We start from the raw sequence: 23,192 nt of genomic DNA, 5'->3' as shown, positions 1-23,192 counted from the left end.
TTTATTTCATTAATGAATTGATAGTGCCACCTGATGGTGTGGCTTTATGTAAAGGGGTGAGGTCAAGCGCCCCACCATCTTTAAATTTCACCAGCCGCCACTGGATCAAGACATTTTTATATTTACTGCACAATGAAAGAATCTATAAGCATAATTTGCAGCATTAAAGTAAAAAGTATGTTTTAAACATATTTTAATGGGCATGGATTTCTAGATCTCATAATCAGAGCAAGCCTTGTGTTATCTGGCAAGAGTTTCTGTTACAATCCTTTTAGACTAAAATCAGATGTTTACTAAGTTGACCAGTTTTCCAAGACACCATTTAAAGGGACATGAAACCCATATCAATCCCATATGCAAATTTAAATAACTTTCCAATTTACATCTAATATCTATTTTTTTCATTCTTTTGATATCCTTTGTTGAAAATCATATCTAAATATGCTCAGTAGCTGCTGATTGGTGGCTGCACATAGATACCACATGTGATTGGCTCACCCATGTGCATTGCTATTTCTTCAACAAAGGATATCTAAAGAATGAAGGCGTATCCTAGCCACTGCCTCACCAGCCTCTGACGTCACTGCACGTCACTGGTTGTAATGTTGGGGGGGGGGTATTGTATGTTTTCTTTTACAGGCAAAAGAGCTGAACTTCTTGGGGCATGCCCCGCAAAGGGCCCTGTTCAGGGCTGGTAAGGTAAAAGAGCTTGTAACTTTTTAAATTTAGAATAGGGTAGGGAATTTTTTATTTTGGGGGTCTTTGTTATTTTATTAGGGGGCTTAGAGTAGGTGTAATTAGTTTAAAATTGTTGTAATATTTTTCTTATGTTTGTAAATATTTTTTTATTTTCTGTAACTTAGTTCTTTTTTATTTTTTGTACTTTAGATAGTTTATTTAATTGTATTTATTTGTAGCAATTGTGTTTAATTAATTTATTGATAGTGTAGTGTTAGGTTAATTGTAGGTAATTGTAGGTAGTTTATTTAATTATTTTATTGATAGGGTAGTGTTAGGTTTAATTATATCTTAGGTTAGGATTTATTTTACAGGTAAATTTGTAATTATTTTAACTAGGTAACTATTAAATAGTTCTTAACTATTTAATAGCTATTGTACCTGGTTAAAATAAATACCAAGTTGCCTGTAAAATAAATATTAATCCTAAAATAGCTATAATATAATTATAATTTATATTGTAGCTATATTAGGGTTTATTTTACAGGTAAGTATTTAGCTTTAAATAGGAATCATTTATTTAATAAGAGTTAATTTATTTCGTTATATTTAACTTAGGTTAGTGTTAGGGTTAGACTTAGCTTTAGGGGTTAATACATTTATTAGAATAGCGGTGAGCTCCGGTCGGCAGATTAGGGGTTAATAAGTGTAGGTAGGTGTCGGCGATGTTAGGGAGGGCAGATTAGGGGTTAATAAATATAACATAGGGGTCGGCGATGTTAGGGGCAGAAGATTAGGGGTACATAGGGATAACGTAGGTGGCGGCGATTTGCGGTCGGAAGATTAGGGGTTAATTATTTTAAGTAGCTTGCGGCGACGTTGTGTGGGGCAAGTTAGGGGTTAATAAATATAATATAGGGGTCGGCGGGGTTAGGGGCAGCAGATTAGGGGTACATAAGTATAACGTAGGTGGCGGTCGGCAGATTAGGGGTTAAAAATTTTAATCGAGTGGCGGCGGTGTGGGGGGAGCTCGGTTTAGGGGTACATAGGTAGTTTATGGGTGTTAGTGTAGTTTAGGGTACAGTAGTTAAGAGCTTTATGAACCGGCGTTAGCCAGAAAGCTCTTAACTCCTGCTTTTTTCAGGCGGCTGGAATCTTGTCGTTAGAGCTCTAACGCTCACTGCAGAAACGACTCTAAATACCAGCGTTAGAAAGATCCCATTGAAAAGATAGGCTACGCAAATGGCGTAGGGGGATCTGCGGTATGGAAAAGTCGCGGCTGTAAAGTGAGCGTTAGACCCTTTAATCACTGACTCCAAATACCAGCGGGCGCCCAAAACCAGCGTTAGGAGCCTCTAACGCTGGTTTTGACGGCTACCGCCGAACTCTAAATCTAGGCCCTAGTGTTTAAATATAGCAATCTGATATTGTGGTAACGTATGAGCATTCACAATTTCATAGAATTTTAATGAATATACTAAAACCAAAACCACTGTACCTGTCCAGTATGCCGATCTCTACAAAACCTATTCATAGACTATTTCATGCAAGTTACATGTATACAAAAAGCAGCATTCATAGCTAATCGGCTATCATGATTAGGTACTCAGAGGTTCAAGCTGTTTAAACGAGTGCATTCCATCATGTAAACGGCTAAACTAAGGACCAAATGTTGTAAATGTGCACGTACAAGTAAGATACATTAACATTACATAACCTATGTCAGGCGTTATGGGCTTATCAGGTGCATGGGACAGTGGTAAAATATGGCAACAACTGGAAGGTCCAAAAGTTTAACCCCTTAAGGACCAACGACGTACAGGGTACGTCCTACTAAAAAAAGGTCCTTAATGACCAAGGACGTAACCTGTACGTCGTTGGCGTTTCCAAGCGGTGGAAGCGATCCTGATTGCTTCCATCCACTTTCATGTTATTGCAGTGATGCCTCGATATCGAGGCATCCTGCAATAACATTTGTTAGCCACCCGATGCAGAGAGAGCCACTCTGTGGCCCTCTCTGCATCAGCCATCGATGGCCATGATCATTGGTGGGTGGGAGCCGAGGCGGGTGGACGGCCATCGATGGGAGGATCTGAGCCAGAGGGCGACGGGATCGCGTGCGGGACTGCTCAGGGGCACGCGTGCATGGGGGGCGTGCACGGGGGCGGGAGAGGGTGGGAACGCTACACTATGGAACAATTAATGTATTGCATACGGTGGGGGAAAGGACTGTGGAGGGTGGGAATTTTTAGCTAAGGGATCTGGGAGGGTGTGGGGGATTGGATTTTGAGGGGGGGCAGCTACACTACAGAACATTTTTAATTTATTTTTTAAAATACCATATTTTATGGCAAACTGGGTACTGTCCGGTGGTAGGCTGATCTCTACACTAAAGCTAAAATTAACCCTGCAAGCTTCCTACGAGCTACCTAATTAACCCCTTCACTGCTGGGCATAATACATGTGTGGTGCGCAGCGGAATTTAGCGGACTTCTAATTACCAAAAAGCAACGCCAAAGCCATATATATCTGCTATTTCTGAACAAACGGGATCCCAGAGAAGCTTTTACAACCATTTGTGCCATAATTGCACAAGCTGTTTGTAAATAATTTCAGTGAGAAACGTAAAATTGTGAAAAAATTTACGTTTTTTTTATTTGATCGCATTTGGCGGTAAAATGGTGGCATGAAATATACCAAAATGGGCCTAGATCAATACTTTGTTGTCTATTTCACTACACTAAAGCTAAAATTAACCCTACAAGCTTTCTAATTAACCCCTTCACTGCTGGTCATAATACACGTGTGGTGCGCAAAAAGCAACGCCAAAGCCATATATGTCTGCTATTTCTGAACAAAGGGGATCCCAGAGAAGCATTTACAACCATTTGTGCCATAATTGCACAAACTGTTTGTAAATAATTTCAGTGAGAAACCTAAAGTTTGTGAAAAAGTGAACAATTTTTTTTATTTGATCGCATTTGGCGGTGAAATGGTGGCATGAAATATACCAAAATGGGCCTAGATCAATACTTTGGGTTGTCTTCTAAAAAAAAATATATACATGTCAAGGGATATTCAGGGATTCCTGATAGATATCAGTGTTCAAATGTAACTATCGCTAATATTGAAAAAGTGGTTTGGAAATAGCAAAGTGCTACTTGTATTTATGGCCCTATAACTTGCAAATAATATGTAAACATTGGGTATTTCTAAACTCAGGACAAAATTTAGAAACTATTTAGCATGGGTGTTTTTTGGTGGTTGTAGATGTGCAACAGATTTTGGGGGTCAAAGTTAGAAAAAGTGTGTTTTTTTCCATTTTTTCCTCATATTTTATAAAAAAATGTTTACAGTGAATTATATGATATGATGAAAATAATGCTATCTTTAGAAAGTCCATTTAATGGCGAGAAAAACTGTATATAATATGTGTAGGTACAGTAAATGAGTAAGAGGAAAATTACAGCTAAACACAAACACTGCAGAAATGTAAATAGCCCTGGTCCCAAACGGTAAGAAAATTGAAAAGTGCTGTGGTCCGTAAGGCAGTGCTCGACAAATTTGTTTAAAAATTAGGAGCCAGTAAGGATATTTATGAGCCAGACATACTTTTAGGAGCCAGATAGTGCTATTTGAATATAGATAAATGGAGAACAACCCAAAACGTTAGGAGCCAAGGGTAGAATTCTAGGAGCCAGTGGCCTCCAGGCTCCTGGGTTTGGGGTTAACAAAAGATCCATCTAGCATTATCATACAAATCTAAATAAGTAAAAATATATTTAATAGTACAACATAAATGCTTCATTAGTGCTTGTATAAGCTAAAGATGCAGTTTTGACATGATGGTTACAGTATATGTGAATCATAGTCTTTCAAATTACTCAAGGCCTCTTATTTACTCTTATTTTGTTCTTTATCAAACTTTCCTCAGATATTTAAAAATATTGGGGTTATTTAGAGGAAAATAGTACTTGATAGAAAATACATGAATACAGTATCAGTCAACACAGTAGGTTTGCATAATCAACAAATGCAAGATAACAAGACAATGCAGTAGCACTTAGTCTGAACTTCAAATGAGTAGTAGATTTTTTTTCTGACAATTTTAAGTTATGTCTTTTTCCACTCCCCCTGTACCATATGACAGCCATCAGCCAATCACAAATGCATACACGTACCATGTGACAGCCATCAGCCCTTCACAAATGCATACACACTTATTCTTGCACATGCTCAGTGGGAGCTGGTGATTCAAAAAGTTTAAATATAAAAATACTTTGTTAATTTTAAATTGGAAAGTTGTTTAAAATGGCATGATGAATAATTAAATAATCTGAATAATTAAAGTTTATTTTTGATTGAGTGTCCCTTTATGTCAGTCATCTACTAAGGCAACTAGAACCACTATCATAATATAAAGCAAGATTGCAAGAAATGAGCAGAGTTTGAGTATCCTTAGACATTAAAGTTTTCACCACAACCTAATCTCTGATGTCTTGAAATGAGATAAAGAGAAGAATACTGAGCCACAGCCCTGAAGTGGTAAAAACAAAACAGTTTACTAAAATCGCCCATAAACCAGTTATGCCAACTGGTTTACTCCAAAAATACATTTTATAAGCATAGTGTTGAGGTTATTCCCGGCCTTCCTCTAGTCATTGGTGAAATCTGTCTTTCACTAGTCTCCAGTGTTGACTTGTTTGCACATGTGCAGCAGTTCTCCTGCAGTGTATTCTAGGTTCCAAAATGGCAGCACTTGTGATTAGAAGGAGGTGCAAGAAATGTATATAGTATTTAGTATCCCTTTAAACAAGCCCCTAGCCTCTTCATCTTCTGCTGACAACTATAGCTTTATACTCGCCCATCTCTGATAACCTGTTCAGGAAAACTCTGCTCTATATTTTTATTTAGCCCCAACAGGTCTACATTATTAAAAGTAAATATTCAGATAGCTTCTCTTTTGTTTAATAAAATATATTATCAGTTTTCTCATTATGCAACCTTTATTCTCATTATACAAGTCTTATTTCACTTCCTTCCAATAATAAGTGTCTAAAGCTCCTTTTTAATGCTACATTTATGTTCCCAACACCTACTTCTCAGTTTCCTTTTCTGAACTTTTTACATACTGCAAATTACATTATATAAGAGGACATTTTCTGAGTTAGTGGTAGTTTTCTGCTGACTTATTTTTGCTTGTAACTCTTTAAACCTGTTCCTACTGAGCATGTGCAAGAGTTCACAGTATATGAACAGACCTTTTGTGATTAGCTGATGGCAGTAACATTATGCAGGTTGGAATGGTACTATGTTTTTCAGTCTGCTACATTTGCATTTCAGGCTAAGTGCTTTTGCCTTGTCTTTATTATACGTGTTGATCATGCAGTTCTACCGTATTTAATAGTCTTTTGAAGGGCAATTACAGTCAAAAAATGACATGCTCTAATTATAAGACTTAGCGACCCTGCCCCTCTATTTGTTTAACCTCAGCAAGGGTGGTAAACACACAGTTAAAGCACTGCTCGGCACTCACAGAGCACTGCTGGTTCCCCAATCGGCTGCACTATATGTAAGAAAAATGGCACTTAACCCCTTGAGTGCCGACGGCTCTGAGCTCCTACCCCGCGGGGCTTCACATTTTGCACGGTGACGTCACACACCGTGACGTGATGACGTCACCACTGAACTTTATTAAAAATTTACAATGCAAAGTATAGGGAAAGGGGGCATGCTGCTTAGACGCCTGTATCTCAGGTATCTAAGCAGCTAAAGACCCCCAAGACCCACCGTTGGAAAGGTAATCTCCTAAGCTTATGGATCTGGAAAAAAAATGCAAAAGTTTAAAAAAAAAGCCAAAAAAAATAAAACTTAAATCACCTTTGCACCCAGGTGGGAAAGTGCTTAGCACTCAAAGGGTTAATGGGACATAAAACCCCAATTTCTCTTGTAAGATGTATTGAGTCCACGGATTCATCCATACTTGTGGGATATTCTCCTTCCCTACAGGAAGTGGCAGAGAGAGCACCCACAGCAGAGCTGTCTATATAGCTTCTCCTTTAGCTCCACCCCCCAGTCATTCTCTCTGCCTGCTTAACTGCTAGGAAGGGCAAAGTGAGTGTGGTGACAAAAATGTTAGTTTTTATTTTCTCAAGCAAAAGTTTGTTATTTTAAATAGTACCGGTGTGTACTATTTACTCTCTGGCAGAAAAGGGATGAAGCTTTCTGCAAGGAGGATGATGATCTTAGCATTTTGTAACTAAGATCCACTGCTGTTCTCACAAGGGCTGAAGAGTACAGGAAAACTTCAGTTGGGGGAACAGTTTGCAGGCTAAACTGCATTAAGTTATGTTCAGTCTATATTTTTCTAGACAGACTGTGTTATTTCTAGAAAAGGCTGGCAATATCCCCATGAGGGAAAGGTAAGCTGTATTCAGTAAAAGAGGAATCCAAGCTTGCATAAAGGGCTCATAGTTACTGGTGACACTAATAGGAAAAAACGTTTTGGTTTAGTTACAAATAAAACGTTTTTTGAGGGACTTTAAGGGGTCTTTGTGGCTTGTTTAAGGGTTATTAATCCACATGGCTAGTTTAAGAAACACTCTGTGGTGTTTTTTAGGCCCCATAACATCAAGTGAGGTGGGAGGGGCCTATTTTCAGTTGCACAGTTTATTTACCTCAGAAGCATCCAGCTACTTCTCCAGAGATTCCTGCTGTATTTGAGGGTTGTAAAGGGTTTTTTTTCCCCACAAATCGTTCCTAAAGGGCAGGTAGGCGCCACAGCAGAGCTGTGGCAAGGTGCTGAACGTTATTTTACCGGTTTTGAAGTTTTTTTCAATTCGGTTTGTACATTAAGGGGTTAATTATTTATTTGCATAGTTGTGCAAAGTTACTAAGGCTTTGTGATGCTACTGTAAAAATTTTGTTGTGTTTACTGCTTTTTTACACTGTTTTGCAGAGTTTGTGCAGCTTTTTTTCTCTTAAAGGCACAGTACCGTTTTTGCTTAAAGTGTTATTTACTTTGATTAAAGTGTTTTCCAAGCTTGCTTGTTACATTACTAGCCTGTTTAACATGTCTGACACCAAGGAGAATCCTTGTTCTATGTGTTTAGAAGCCATTGTGGAACCCCCTCTTAGAATGTGTCCCACTTGCACTGATATGTCTATAAATTATAAAGAGCATATTTTAGCACTTAAAAATATTGTGATAGATGATTCTCAGTTAGAAGGAAATGAGGGTTTAGCATCTAGCTCTCCCCAAGTGTCACAACCAGTAACCCCCGCACAAGTGACGCCAAGTACCTCTAGTGCGTCAAATTCTTTTACTTTACAAGACATGGCCACAGTTATGAATAAAACCCTCACAGAGGTTTTCTCTAAAATGCCTGGTTTACAAGGAAAGCGTGTCAGCTCTGGGTTAAGAACAAATGCTGAGCCGTCTGACGCTTTAGTAGCCATATCCGATATACCCTCACAATGTTCTGAAGTAGGGGTAAGGGATTTGTTATCTGAGGGAGAGATTTCTGATTCAGGAAATACGCTCCCTCAGACAGATTCTGATATGACGGCCTTTAAAGGGACAGTATACACTCATTTTCATATAACTGCATGTAATAGACACTACTATAAAGAATAAGATGCACAGATACTGATATAAAAATCCAGTATAAAATGGTTTAAAAACGTACTTAGAAGCTTTCAGTTTAGCTCTGTTGAAAAGGCAGTTGGAAAGCCCACTACAAGTGGGAAATAAGACACTCCCCCTTCTTTTGCATATGAAAAAACACTTTACACAAACAGGAGCAAGCTGGAGTAGGTAGCTGACGGTATTCAAATAAAACTTTGGGGCTTGGTTAGGAGTCTGAAAATCAGAGCAATGTTATTTAAAAATAAGCAAAATTATACATGTTTTAAAAAAAAATAAACTTTATGGGCTTTATAAATAGATCATCTACAAAACATTTATGCAAAGAAAAAAATGAGTGTATAATGGCCCTTTAAATTTAAGCTTGAACACCTCCGCTTATTTCTCAAGGAGGTATTAGCTACTCTAGACGATTGTGACTCTATAGTGGTCCCAGAGAAATTGTGTAAAATGGACAGATACTTAGAGGTTCCTGTTTACACTGATGTTTTTCCAGTCCCTAAGAGGATTGTGACTATTGTTACTAAGGAGGGGGATAGACCAGGTATTCCGTTCGCTCCCCCTCCTGTTTTTAAGATAATGTTTCCCATATCTGACACCATACAGGACTCGTGGCAGACTGTTCCTAAGGTGGAGGGAGCTATTTCTACTATTGCTAAGCGTACAACTATACCTATCGAAGACAGTTGTGCTTTCAAAGATCCTATTGATAAAAAATTAGAAACATTTTGTTCATCAAGGTTTTCTTCTCCAACTTATTGCATGCATTGTTCCTGTAACTACTGCAGCTGCTTTCTGGTTTGAGGCTCTAGAAGAGGCTCTCCAGGTGGAGACTCCATTAGAGGATATTATGGATAGAATTAAGGCCCTTAAGTTGGCTAATTCTTTCATTACAGATGCCACTTTCCAGATGGCTAAATTAGCGACAAAGAATTCGGGTTTTGCCATTTTAGCACGCAGGGCGTTAATGGCTTAAGTCCTGGTCTGCTGATGTGTCATCAAAATCTAAATTGTTGAACATCCCTTTCAAAGGAAAGACCCTATTCGGGCCTGCACTGAAAGAAATTATTTCAGACATCACTGGAGGGAAAGGCCATGCCCTCCCTCAGGATAAAACAAATAAGATGAGGACCAAACAAAATAATTTTCGTTCCTTCAAGGGTGGTCCTGCTTCAGCTTCCCCTGCAGCAAAGCAAGAGGGGAATTCTGTCCAATCCATGTCAGTCTAGAGACCTAACCAGGCTTGGAACAAAGGTAAACAGGCCAAGACAGCATGAAGGGGTAGCCCCCGATCCGCGACTGGATCTAGTAGGGGGCAGACTCTCTCTCTTTGCTCAGGCTTGGGCAAGAGATGTTCACGTTTCCTGGGCTTTAGAAATTGTGTCCCAAGGATATTTTCTGGACTTCAAAGACTTCCCCCCAAGGGGGAGATTTCACATTTCTCAGACAAAGAGAGAGGCATTCTTACGCTGTGTAGAAGAACTACATACCATGGGAGTGATTCGCCCAGTTCCAAGAGCGGAACAAGGGCTAGGTTTTTACTCCAACCTGTTTGTGGTTCCCAAAAAAGAGGGAACTTTCAGACCAATCTTGGATCTCAAAATTCTAAACAAATTCCTCAGAGTACCATCTTTCAAGATGGAGACTATTCAGACTATTCTTCCTCTGATCCAGGAGGGTCAATATATGACTACTGTGGACTTAAAGGATGCGTATCTACACATCCCTATTCACAGATATCATCATCAATTCCTCAGATTCGCCTTTTTGGACAGGCATTACCAGTTTGTTGCCCTTCCCTTCGGGTTGGCCACGGCTCCCAGAATTTTCACAAAGTCCCTTTTGGCGGTTCTAAGACCGCGGGGTATAGCAGTGGCGCCTTATCTAGACAACATCTTAATTCAGGCGTCGACTTTCCAGCTAGCCAAGTCTCACACGACATCGTGTTGGCTTTTCTGAGATCTCACGGGTGGAAGGTGAACATAAAAAAAGAGTTCTCTCGTCCCTCTCACAAGTTTCCTTCCTAGGGACTCTGATAGACTTGGTAGAAATGAAAATATTTCTGACGGAGGTCAGAAAATCAAAACTTTTAATCACTTGCCAAGCTCTTCATTCAATTCCTCGGCCATTAGTGGCTCAGTGTATGGAGGTAATCGGACTTATGGTAGCGGCAATGGACATAGTTCCTTATGCCCGCCTACACCTCAGACCACTGCAACTATGCATGCTCAAACAGTGGAATGGGGATTATGCAGATTTATCTCCTCAACTGTATCTGGACCAAGAGACCAGAGATTCTCTTCTCTGGTGGTTGTCTCAGGACCACCTGTCTCAGGGAATATGTTTCCGCAGGCCAGAGTGGCTCATAGTAACGACAGATGCCAGCCTGCTAGGCTGGGGTGCAATCTGGAAATCCCTGAAAGCACAGGGCTTATGGTCTCGGGAGGAATCTCTCCTCCCGATAAACATTCTAGTACTGAGAGCGATATTCAATGCGCTTCAGGCATGGCCTCAGCTAGCTGCAGCCAAATTCATCAGATTTCAGTCGGACAACATCACGACTGTAGCCTATATCAATCATCAAGGAGGAACACGGATTTCTCTAGCGATGATGGAGGTAACCAAAATTATCCGATGGGCGGAGGATCACTCTTGCCATCTCTCAGGAATCCATATCCCAGGGGTAGAGAACTGGGAGGCAGATTTCCTAAGTCGTCAGACTTTTCATCCGGGGGAGTGGGAGCTCCATCCGAAGGTATTTGCCCAGCTGACTCAGCTATGGGGCACACCAGAATTGGATCTGATGGCGTCCCGACAGAACGCAAAACTTCCGCGTTACGGGTCCAGGTCCCTGGATCATCAGGCGGTACTGATAGATGCTCTAGCAGTGCCCTGGTCCTTCAATCTGGCTTATGTATTTCCACCGTTTCCTCTCCTCCCACGTCTGGTTGCCAGAATCAAGCAGGAGAGAGCTTCGGTGATTCTAATAGCGCCTGCGTGGCCACGCAGGACTTGGTATGCAGACCTGGTGGACATGTCATCTGTTCCACCGTGGACTCTGCCAATGAGGCAGGACCTTCTAATCCAAGGTCCGTTCAAGCATCCAAATCTAATTTCTCTGCGTCTGACTGCTTGGAGATTGAACGCCTGATTCTATCAAAGCGTGGTTTCTCTGAGTCGGTCATTGATACCCTGATTCAGGCTAGAAAGCCTGTCACCAGGAAAATCTATCATAAGATTTGGAGCAAATATCTTTGTTGGTGTGAATCCAAGGGTTACTGATGGAGTAAGATTAGGATTCCTAGAATTTTGTCTTTTCTCCAAGAAGGATTGGAGAAGGGATTATCAGCTAGTTCCTTAAAGGGACAAATATCTGCTTTGTCTATTCTTTTACACAAACGTCTGGCAGATGTCCCAGACGTTCAAGCGTTTAGTCAGGCCTTGGTCAGGATCAAGCCTGTATTTAAACCTGCTGCTCCGCCATGGAGCCTAAACTTGGTTCTTAAAGTTCTTTAAGGGGTTCCGTTTGAACCTATGCTTTCAATAGATATTAAGCTTCTATCTTGGAAAGTTTTGTTTTTAGTAGCTATCTCTTCGGCTCGAAGAGTTTCTGAGTTATCTGCTTTACAGTGTGACTCACCTTATCTTATTTTCCATGCAGATAAGGTGGTTTTACGTACCAAACCTGGATTCCTTCCTAAGGTTGTTTCTAATAGGAATATCAATCAGGAAATTGTTGTTCCGTCGCTGTGTCCTAATCCTTCTTCAAAGAAGGAACGTCTGTTGCACAATCTTGATGTGGTTTGTGCTTTAAAGTTCTACTTACAAGCAACCAAAGATTTCCGTCAAACATCTTCATTGTTTGTTGTCTATTCTGGTAAGCGGAGAGGTCAAAAGGCTACGGCTACCTCTCTTTCTTTTTGGCTGCAAAGCATCATCCGTTTGGCTTATGAGACTGCTGGCCAGCAGCCTCCTGAAAGAATTACTGCTCATTCTACTAGAGCAGTTCCTTCCACATGGGCTTTTAAAAATGAGGCTTCTGTTGAACAGATTTGTAAGGCGGCGACTTGGTCTTCACTTCATACTTTTTCCAAATTTTACAAATTCGATTCTTTTGCTTCTTCGGAGGCTATTTTTGGGAGAAAGGTTCTACAAGCAGTGGTGCCTTCCGTTTAAGGAACCTGTCTTGTCCCTCCCTTCATCCGTGTCCTAAAGCTTTGGTATTGGTATCCCACAAGTATGGATGAATCCGTGGACTCGATACATCTTACAAGAGAAAACAGAATTTATGCTTACCTGATAAATTTCTTTCTCTTGTGATGTATCGAGTCCACGGCCCGCCCTGTCTATTTAAGACATGTAGTATATTTTTCTTTAAAAAACTTCAGTCACCACTGCACCCTATAGTTTCTCCTTTTTCTTCCTAGCCTTCGGTCGAATGACTGGGGGGTGGAGCTAAGGGAGGAGCTATATAGACAGCTCTGCTGTGGGTGCTCTCTCTGCCACTTCCTGTAGGGAAGGAGAATATCCCACAAGTATGGATGAATCCGTGGACTCGATACATCACAAGAGAGAGAAATTTATCAGGTAAGCATAAATTCTGTTTTTTTCTTTCATTATTCAGATAGAATATAAAATTTTAAACAAACTTCCAATATACTTCTATTATCTAATTGTCTTCATTTTCTTGTTATCCTTTGTTGAAAAGCGAGAAGATAAGTTCAGACGTGTGCACGTGTCTGCAGCACTATATGTTATACATTCACAAGAGCAATAGATTGCAGCTCTATTTCCTGTCATGTAATGCTGCAGCAAAGAATAACATGAGAATAAAGCAAATTTATAATAGAAGTAAATTAGAGACTTTTCTCCAACATAGGTGTGTCCGGTCCACGGCGTCATCCTTACTTGTGGGATATTCTCTTCCCCAACAGGAAATGGCAAAGAGCCCAGCAAAGCTGGTCACATGATCCCTCCTAGGCTCCGCCTACCCCAGTCATTCTCTTTGCCGTTGTACAGGCAACATCTCCACGGAGATGGCTTAGAGTTTTTTAGTGTTTAACTGTAGTTTTTCATTATTCAATCAAGAGTTTGTTATTTTCAAATAGTGCTGGTACGTACTATTTACTCAGAAACAGAAAAGAGATGAAGAATTCTGTTTGTATGAGGAAAATGATTTTAGCAACCGTAACTAAAATCCATGGCTGTTCCACACAGGACTGTTGAGAGCAATTAACTTCAGTTGGGGGAACAGTTTGCAGTCCTTTGCTGCTTGAGGTATGACACATTCTAACAAGACGATGTAATGCTGGAAGCTGTCATTTTCCCTATGGGATCCGGTAAGCCATGTTTATTACGATTGTAAATAAGGGCTTCACAAGGGCTTATTTAAACTGTAGACCTTTTTTGGGCTAAATCGATTGATATTAACACTTATTTAGCCTTGAGGAATCATTTATTCTGGGTATTTTGATATAATAATATCGGCAGGCACTGTTTTAGACACCTTATTCTTTAGGGGCTTTCCCAAAGCATAGGCAGAGTCTCATTTTCGCGCCGGTGTTGCGCACTTGTTTTTGAGAGGCATGGCATGCAGTCGCATGTGAGAGGAGCTCTGATACTTATAAAAGACTTCTGAAGGCGTCATTTGGTATCGTATTCCCCTTTGGGTTTGGTTGGGTCTCAGCAAAGCAGATACCAGGGACTGTAAAGGGGTTAAAGCTTAAAACGGCTCCGGTTCCGTTATTTTAAGGGTTAAAGCTTCCAAAATTGGTGTGCAATATTTTCAAGGCTTTAAGACACTGTGGTGAAAGTTTGGTGAATTTTGAACAATTCCTTCATGTTTTTTCGCAATTGCAGTAATAAAGTGTGTTCAGTTTAAAATTTAAAGTGACAGTAACGGTTTTATTTCAAAACGTTTTTTGTACTTTCTTATCAAGTTTATGCCTGTTTAACATGTCTGAACTACCAGATAGACTGTGTTCTGAATGTGGGGAAGCCAGAATTCCTATTCATTTAAATAAATGTGATTTATGTGATAATGACAATGATGCCCAAGATGATTCCTCAAGTGAGGGGAGTAAGCATGGTACTGCATCATTCCCTCCTTCGTCTACACGAGTCTTGCCCACTCAGGAGGCCCCTAGTACATCTAGCGCGCCAATACTCCTTACTATGCAACAATTAACGGCTGTAATGGATAATTCTGTCAAAAACATTTTAGCCAAAATGAACCCTTGTCAGCGTAAGCGTGGATGCTCTGTTTTAGTTACTGAAGAGCATGACGACGCTGATATTAATATCTCTGAAGGGCCCCTAACCCAATCTGAGGGGGCCAGGGAGGTTTTGTCTGAGGGAGAAATTACTGATTTAGGGAACATTTCTCAGCAGGCTGAATCTGATGTGATTACTTTTAAATTTAAATTGGAACATCTCCGCATTTTGCTTAAGGAGGTATTATCCACTCTGGATGATTGTGAAAATTTGGTCATCCCAGAGAAACTATGTAAAATGGACAAGTTCCTAGAGGTGCCGGGGCTCCCAGAAGCTTTTCCTATACCCAAGCGGGTGGCGGACATTGTTAATAAAGAATGGGAAAGGCCCGGTATTCCTTTCGTCCCTCCCCCCATATTTAAAAAATTGTTTCCTATGGTCGACCCCAGAAAGGACTTATGGCAGTCAGTCCCCAAGGTCGAGGGAGCGGTTTCTACTTTAAACAAACGCACCACTATTCCCATAGAGGATAGTTGTGCTTTCAAAGATCCTATGGATAAAAAATTAGAAGGTTTGCTTAAAAAGATGTTTGTTCAGCAGGGTTACCTTCTACAACCCATTTCATGCATTGTCCCTGTCACTACAGCCGCATATTTCTGGTTTGATGAACTGATTAAGGTGCTCGATAGTGACTCTCCTCCTTATGAGGAGATTATGGACAGAGTCAATGCTCTCAAATTGGCTAATTCTTTCACTCTAGACGCCTCTTTGCAATTGGCTAAGTTAGCGGCTAAGAATTCTGGGTTTGCTATTGTGGCGCGCAGAGCGCTTTGGTTGAAATCTTGGTCGGCTGATGCGTCTTCCAAGAACAAGCTACTAAACATTCCTTTCAAGGGGAAAACGCTGTTTGGTCCTGACTTGAAAGAGATTATCTCTGATATCACTGGGGGTAAGGGCCATGCCCTTCCTCAGGATCGGCCTTTCAAGGCAAAAAATAGACCTAATTTTCGTCCCTTTCGTAAAAACGGACCAGCCCAAGGTGCTACGTCCTCTAAGCAAGAGGGTAATACTTCTCAGGCCAAGCCAGCTTGGAGACCAATGCAAGGCTGGAACAAGGGAAAGCAGGCCAAGAAACCTGCCACTGCTACCAAGACAGCATGAAATATTGGCCCCCGATCCGGGACCGGATCTGGTGGGGGGCAGACTCTCTCTCTTCGCTCAGGCTTGGGCAAGAGATGTTCTGGATCCTTGGGCGCTAGAAATAGTCTCCCAGGGTTATCTTCTGGAATTCAAGGGACTTCCCCCAAGGGGGAGGTTCCACAGGTCTCAGTTGTCTTCAGACCACATAAAAAGACAGGCGTTCTTACATTGTGTAGAAGACCTGTTAAAAATGGGAGTGATTCATCCTGTTCCATTGAGAGAACAAGGGATGGGGTTCTACTCCAATCTGTTCATAGTTCCCAAAAAAGAGGGAACGTTCAGACCAATCCTAGATCTCAAGATCTTAAACAAATTTCTCAAGGTCCCATCGTTCAAGATGGAAACCATTCGAACTATCCTTCCTTCCATCCAGGAAGGTCAATTCATGTCCACGGTGGATTTAAAGGATGCGTATCTACATATTCCTATCCACAAGGAACATCATCGGTTCCTAAGGTTTGCATTCCTAGACAAACATTACCAGTTCGTGGCGCTTCCTTTCGGATTAGCCACTGCTCCAAGGATTTTCACAAAGGTACTAGGGTCCCTTCTAGCGGTGCTAAGACCAAGGGGCATTGCAGTAGTACCTTACCTGGACGACATTCTGATTCAAGCGTCGTCCCTCCCTCGAGCAAAGGCTCACACGGACATCGTCCTGGCCTTTCTCAGATCTCACGGCTGGAAAGTGAACGTGGAAAAGAGTTCTCTATCCCCGTCAACAAGGGTTCCCTTCTTGGGAACAATTATAGACTCCTCAGAAATGAGGATTTTTCTAACAGAGGCCAGAAAGACAAAACTTCTGGACTCTTGTCGAATTCTTCATTCCGTTCCTCTTCCTTCCGTAGCTCAGTGCATGGAAGTGATCGGGTTGATGGTAGCGGCAATGGACATAGTTCCTTTTGCGCGCATTCATCTAAGACCATTACAACTGTTGCTTCTTCTGAGGCTATTTTTGGGAGAAAGGTTTTGCAAGCCGTGGTGCCTTCCATTTAGGTGACCTGATTTGCTCCCTCCCTTCATCCGTGTCCTAAAGCTTTGGTATTGGTTCCCACAAGTAAGGATGACGCCGTGGACCGGACACACCTATGTTGGAGAAAACAGAATTTATGTTTACCTGATAAATTTCTTTCTCCAACGGTGTGTCCGGTCCACGGCCCGCCCTGGTTTTTTAATCAGGTCTGATAATTTATTTTCTTTAACTACAGTCACCACGGTACCATATGGTTTCTCCTATGCTATTATTCCTCCTTAACGTCGGTCGAATGACTGGGGTAGGCGGAGCCTAGGAGGGATCATGTGACCAGCTTTGCTGGGCTCTTTGCCATTTCCTGTTGGGGAAGAGAATATCCCACAAGTAAGGATGACGCCGTGGACCGGACACACCGTTGGAGAAAGAAATTTATCAGGTAAACATAAATTCTGTTTTTTAAAATTGTATTCTCTGTCTGAGAAATTAAAGAAAAAAATTAGGTTTCATGTCCCTTTTAAGAAGTCAACATCTCAAAAATTACTATTTTTTTTTTTTATGTATTGAAATCAACCTCCATACTAACATAAATAAGTGATTAGACAAAACCTCTTAGTGCCATATGAAATATAATATTAAATTGCATAATTAATAAGTACATAATAAAAAGACAATTTAACGCCTACTCTGAATTTCAAATAAGCAGTAGATTTATTTTCTGACAAATTCATTTTTTCTCATATTTTCCAGCCCCCTGTATCATGTGACAGACATCAGCCAATCACAGACTAGTATACGTATACCCTGTGAGCTTGTGCACATGCTCAGTAGGATCTTGTTCCCCAGAAACTGTGGATATAAAAAATTTGTGCAAAATTAAGTAAATTGGAAGTGTCTTAAAACTGCTTGCTCTATCTGAATCATAAAAGTTTATTTTCACTTGAGTGTCCCTTTAATCAAAAAGTAGTTTTCAAACTGAAGTTTCTCATAAGCTACTGAACAGATTCATGTTTACATTTACCAGTTTTGTAGTTATTGTCATTTTCAGCCAAATTGGTTAAAGGGACATGAAATGCACATTTTTTTTTAATTCACAATTCACATGGAGTGTACTCTTAAAGGGACAGTATACACCAATTTTCATATTACTGCATGCAATAGACACTACTATAAAGACGAATCTGCATAGATACTGACCTTTTAAAAACTTACTTAAAAGCTCCCAGATTAGCACTGTTGATGAGGTTTGGCTAGGATACCCACTGAAAGGGGCTGGGAAAACAGGACCAGCAGACACTCCCCCTTTCCATGCATATGAAAAGACCCATTACACAACCAGAACTCTGTAGACATCAGTATACATCTAAGCCGTTGGGGCTTCATTAGGAGTCTGAAATCAGCACACTATTATTTAAAAATAAGCAAAACTATACATTGTTACAAAAAAACCCTCAGATGGGCTATATAAACTGATCATCTATAAAACATTTATGCAAAGAAAAATCTAGTGTATAATGTCCCTTTAAAAAATGTAATTATATGTTTTATCTGAATGAAGAAAACAAAATTGAGTTCTATGTGCCTTTAATACTTTTTAATAGCATTTTCAAAATGATACCTAAATTGGTGTTTTCCATTTGTAGTGTAGTCACAAAACATATGTGTTGCAATCCCATTTTAGATTCATTGGTGCATATGTGTGTAAGCCAAAAACATCTCTGCACATTAATTTGATATTTAAAGGGATAGTAAACCCAAAAAACATTTTAAATATTTTTTTAAAACTTCATTATGCATATGAAATATTTCAAATAGGTACCTGTTAAATGTTTTCATTCGTTTTCTAGATACTGCTCATCAAAAATATTTATTGCGCCAAACCCATTTTGATCTCATTATGTGGACCCTATAAAGATGTTCTACCTAGGTAGAAACATCATGGCGGCCCGCATGCGCATATAATTATTTTAATAGTAACGCATGCGCATCTTGGCCCCTCAGTCCTATAGTCACTAATGCTGGCACAGGAAGCTGGGGCGGACTTCAACGTTGGTGGGAGTGGCGCACCAGAGCGCTGAAGATTCACAGAGCTCAAACATGGGGAATCATCTGTGTTACTTTGATCGAGGTAAGTATACAAAGTACCCCTAGGCTAATGAGCTAGTTGATTAGATCAAAGTAAAAGGAAGTTCCCTGCCTAGACTAACGATCATTTTTTTTTTTAACCCTAAAACAACGAGCATGTTTTTTTCTGATGATAAGGCAGAAAATTCATAGTGACTAATCAGCACTTATTTTTAACCCCTAGACTAACGAGCAAGTTGTTTTGTTCTTACAACAGATTAATCGCAGGAGCTGCAAAGATTTAAAGCAACTTTAGATGCGACTAATGTTAACCTGAAGTTGCTATTGCTTTTACTCTCTACAGCTCTTGCGATTAATCTGTTGTAAGAACAAAACAACTTGCTCGTTAGTCTAGTGGTCAAAAAAAATTGCTGATTAGTCACTATGTATTTTCTGCCTTATCATAAGAAAATAACATGCTCGTTTTTCAGGGGTTAAAACAAATGATAGTTAGTCTAAGCAGGGAACTTCCTTTTACTAGCTCATTAGCCTAGGTGTACTTATTATAATTACCTTGATCAAAGAAAAGTAAAAGCACCTGTAGTATGTATTGTGGACAGACACTGACATTCTCATCTGGTCTGCACATGCGATGGAGCATAATTTTAAATATGGCCTCTTAGGACTTTTGATAGTATTGCGTAGACGTCCTATTAATATTTAAATGAAATGGGCGGAAACACTTGCCTATTGAATGAGGATGATTACTACATCTTGCATAAACTCTGCCTATTTTATGGGCAGACGTTACTGCTCGTTGTATGCGGATTTTAAAGATAAATTAAATATTTAAAAGCTTTGTTCCAGGAAAAAAGTAAGTTGATTTTGTGTATATGTGTATATATATATATATATGTGTGTGTGTGTATATATATATATATATATATATATATATATATATATTTATAGTAATGTATTTTATTTTGGTGCTATTTGGCAAAGATTTCTAACCCTTTAATTGAAATTTGTTTCAAGCAGAAAGTGACCAGTCGGTTCCCTTGTGCAAATATTTGATATTGTAATGCTTGCCTGCCATCTAGTGGAGAAAAGTGATTTATACACCTTATAGATTGGAATAAATGTAAAAGAGAGCCGGCCATCTAGAGGTCAGAATAATATTATATAAAAATTTGGTCCATATAGATTTTTTTTAAATCAGTTTCCTAAAATAAATTGTGAGAGCAATTATTTATCACAATAAAAAGAACAGATAAATATAGATTTGCTACAGGGTTTGACAAATCCTGGTAAACCAAGAAACACTGATGCTAATATGTTTATTTTAGGCCCTAACTTTTTGAAGCATTTTTCATATATCTTTATGTTAAACCTTCCCTTGGTTGTGTGATTGGTTGCTTTGTTTTATATAGATGTGCACACTCTTGCACTAGGATATATATTGTGAAGTTTATGGAGCCATTTTGCCTTTCCATGTAACACCTCTCTTCAAACGGGTATCTGATTTTAGGGTTCGCTTGGATTACTCATATGTGTAGGAAACTGAAGGCATGCTGAAGTACCGAGAGCCCACACTAGAGTGGCCTTTGCAAATGGTATTTCAGTATAACCTGTTGCAAGATACTTTCTTGATAGAGAGCACAATGTATTTGCACTTAGGGGTGCCCCTTAGCTAAGATACCTGTTCTGTTATAAAGATAGTCAAAATGCTTCAAAGAAGACTATATACCTTATGTATGAAGATTATTTGTTCCCTCTCTTCTTAAAACTTAGTAAACAATGTAGTAAAGCAGTGAGTAAGGCTAGCAGAATGCTTGGATGTATTGGTAGAGGTATTTGCAGCAGAAATAGTAAGGCCACTTTATAGATCATTAGTTAGGCCTCATCTTGAGTATTGTGTGCAGTTCTGGAGGCCATATCTTCAGAAGGATATTAACAAACTTGAATCGGTGCAAAGGAGGGCTACCAAAATGGTACATGGTCTAAAAAATAAAACTTACCAGGATAGGCTCAATGACCTAAATATGTATAGCTTAGAGGAGAGAAGGGAAAGAGGTGATATGATAGCAACTTTCAAGTACGTTAAAGGGCTTAGTAAAACTGAGGCTGTGGGTATTTTACATAAAATGGAAAATTCAAGAGCAAGGGGTCATAATCTCAAGCTAAAGGGTAGTCGATTCAGGAGTAATTTGAGGAAGCACTTCTTTACAGAAAGAGTGATTGATTTATGGAATAAACTTCCTCAAGAGGTAGTAGCGACAAACACTGTGGGGGACTTTAAAAATGCATGGGACATGCATAAGGCTATCCTACAAACTAGATAAGTTTATACTGTTAGGTAAAATCGGGCAGACTTGCTGGGCCTATGGCTCTTATCTGCCGTCAATATCTATGTTTCTCAGGAAATGTATTGAGAAGAAATGTAAAGACCATACTTTGATTTAACATTATTCTAAATAGCAGATTTTCTTTTTAGTTTCATGTTCTAATTAACTGTATAACTCATAATTTGTAGTTGTTTGATTCCCTTCTTGTTCACTAGATGGCAACCAAGTATTGGAAATGTAAATGTTCTGACACCAAAATCTTTGAATAGGGCATTTTTGAATTATTTAGGAACGTTGATAACGGCCACAGTGTGTGCCAATAGGTTGTTGCAGTGTAACTATTTAAAAACTGTGATTTTCAAGTTTATCAATTGTGCAGAGTAGTTATTGACCTATACAGTATATCTTAAACACACACAATTTTACAGGTGTTCTGGAGAATGATATGCATATTATCTAAGTAGTGTAAATGCTTACATTGCTGTATTCCATTTGTCGCCACAATGTGGTTATTAATGGTGATGGATTTTTTTTTATGTGATACTATAACTAAATATAATTCTATGGTAAAACCACTAAACCAATACAAGTTATTAAACACTAACAGGTCCGTCCATAATTTTTGCAAATAATTTTAATAGGAACCAATACATATGTTTTAATAAGTTGAATATTTTACAACAAAATAGTCATATTAACAAAGGGCAACTCTAGTTAGCACAACTCCAATCTGTGCAACACTGGTAACTAAATCAAATAATCATAGAGAATTTATTTCAGGAAAAGACGGTAAAATGCTTAGCAAAATTCTCTGTGTGTTTTTTCTCTTTGTCCAAAATCAGCCATCTTTAGCAGGAAGGGGAAGAGAAGAGAGTTTCTGATTTTTCGGGTTTTTATGCCCCAATTCAATAGGGAGTGGTTTATCATATTCCATTCAAAGGCTTTATGGGAGTAGCTTTAGGCTAGGTCAAAAGCCTTGTCTATAATATAAAGGTGTGTCTGTGGGAGGAGGGATTTCTTACATGAAAAAGGCCTGGTGTTTTAATGCCAGGGATATAAAAATGTCACCACACTATCCATTAATAACTGCCATTTCTTTAACTTGCACTAAAAAGGCATTACATTTATTTTTCTTTGTAATGCGGCATATGAAGTTAGTTATGCTGCATTAACAGTGTTTCCTTGTCTTTTCAGTGGCCTGCAGTCTTTATTCACCCCAGTTCTTGCAAACATCCTTGAAGCAGATCAGGAGAAGTGCTGGGGTTTTGAACAGTTTTTCACAGTAACAAATGAAATCTTTGATCGTATTGTGATTCACGTCTTCTCACTTCAGCAAATGACGCTACATAAGATTTATATCCACGCATACAACAAGTAAGCTTTTTCCTATTTTAATATTATGATTGTGTTAATAAATAGAATTGCTATTAATATGCTTCATGGAATATTTGAATTTGATTGAGAGAGTAATAGCAAAACAAGCATATATTCCAGCCTCTTTGTGTGCAGTGGAAAAATTGCAACAAAATGCACAGTGAAAACACGTTACAAAGTTTTTAAACACTTTGGGCCAGATTACAAGTGGAGCGCAAATGATATTGGATTTTCGCGTTCGTTTGTGCGCAGGTTAAATTGCGCTCGTATTACAAGTTGACAGTAAACATGATCGCTTGAGCGCAATTCAAGTTAATGCTCGTCGGGTTAGCGCATCCTCAGAGCTGTGGTTAACTGTTTCACAAAACAAAAAAGTGTCACACAACACATCAAAAATACATTACAAAGTACAGTTACACTCATAACTCCATCTAATAAAAATTATTTATAAAAAATATTGCATACAAAGATATGAGGCAAGCAAGCAAAGGGCTTTAACATAGAGATACATACATGTCATGGATATATATAAATGTCTAAATATGTGTACAGATGTATTTATATGTGTATATATGTATTTACAGACATATACAGGTAGCCCTCAGTTTACGCCGAGGTTAGGTTCCAGGAGGAATGGTTGTAAATTGAAACCGTTACAAGTAGCTCCTTTACTCCTATTTCAGCATTTTAAATAGCTGATTTAGCC

General features: G+C 39.3%; 1 protein-coding gene across 1 annotated transcript in view; it reads left to right on the top strand.

Moving 5' to 3' along the window:
* TBK1 (TANK binding kinase 1) overlaps positions 1-23,192 on the top strand; it is a 355,855-nt gene that overhangs the window by 211,915 nt on the left and 120,748 nt on the right. The window contains exon 8 of the mRNA XM_053716863.1: positions 22,307-22,486. Within this exon, the coding sequence (XP_053572838.1) occupies positions 22,307-22,486 (180 nt within the window). The remainder of the gene's footprint in view (positions 1-22,306; positions 22,487-23,192) is intronic.

The sequence above is a fragment of the Bombina bombina genome, chromosome 6 (genome assembly GCF_027579735.1).
Source record: "Bombina bombina isolate aBomBom1 chromosome 6, aBomBom1.pri, whole genome shotgun sequence".
Taxonomy (NCBI): Eukaryota; Metazoa; Chordata; class Amphibia; order Anura; family Bombinatoridae; genus Bombina; species Bombina bombina.
Note: the sequence above shows the minus strand (reverse complement) of the source record. Positions and strands in the feature narration are given on the sequence as shown.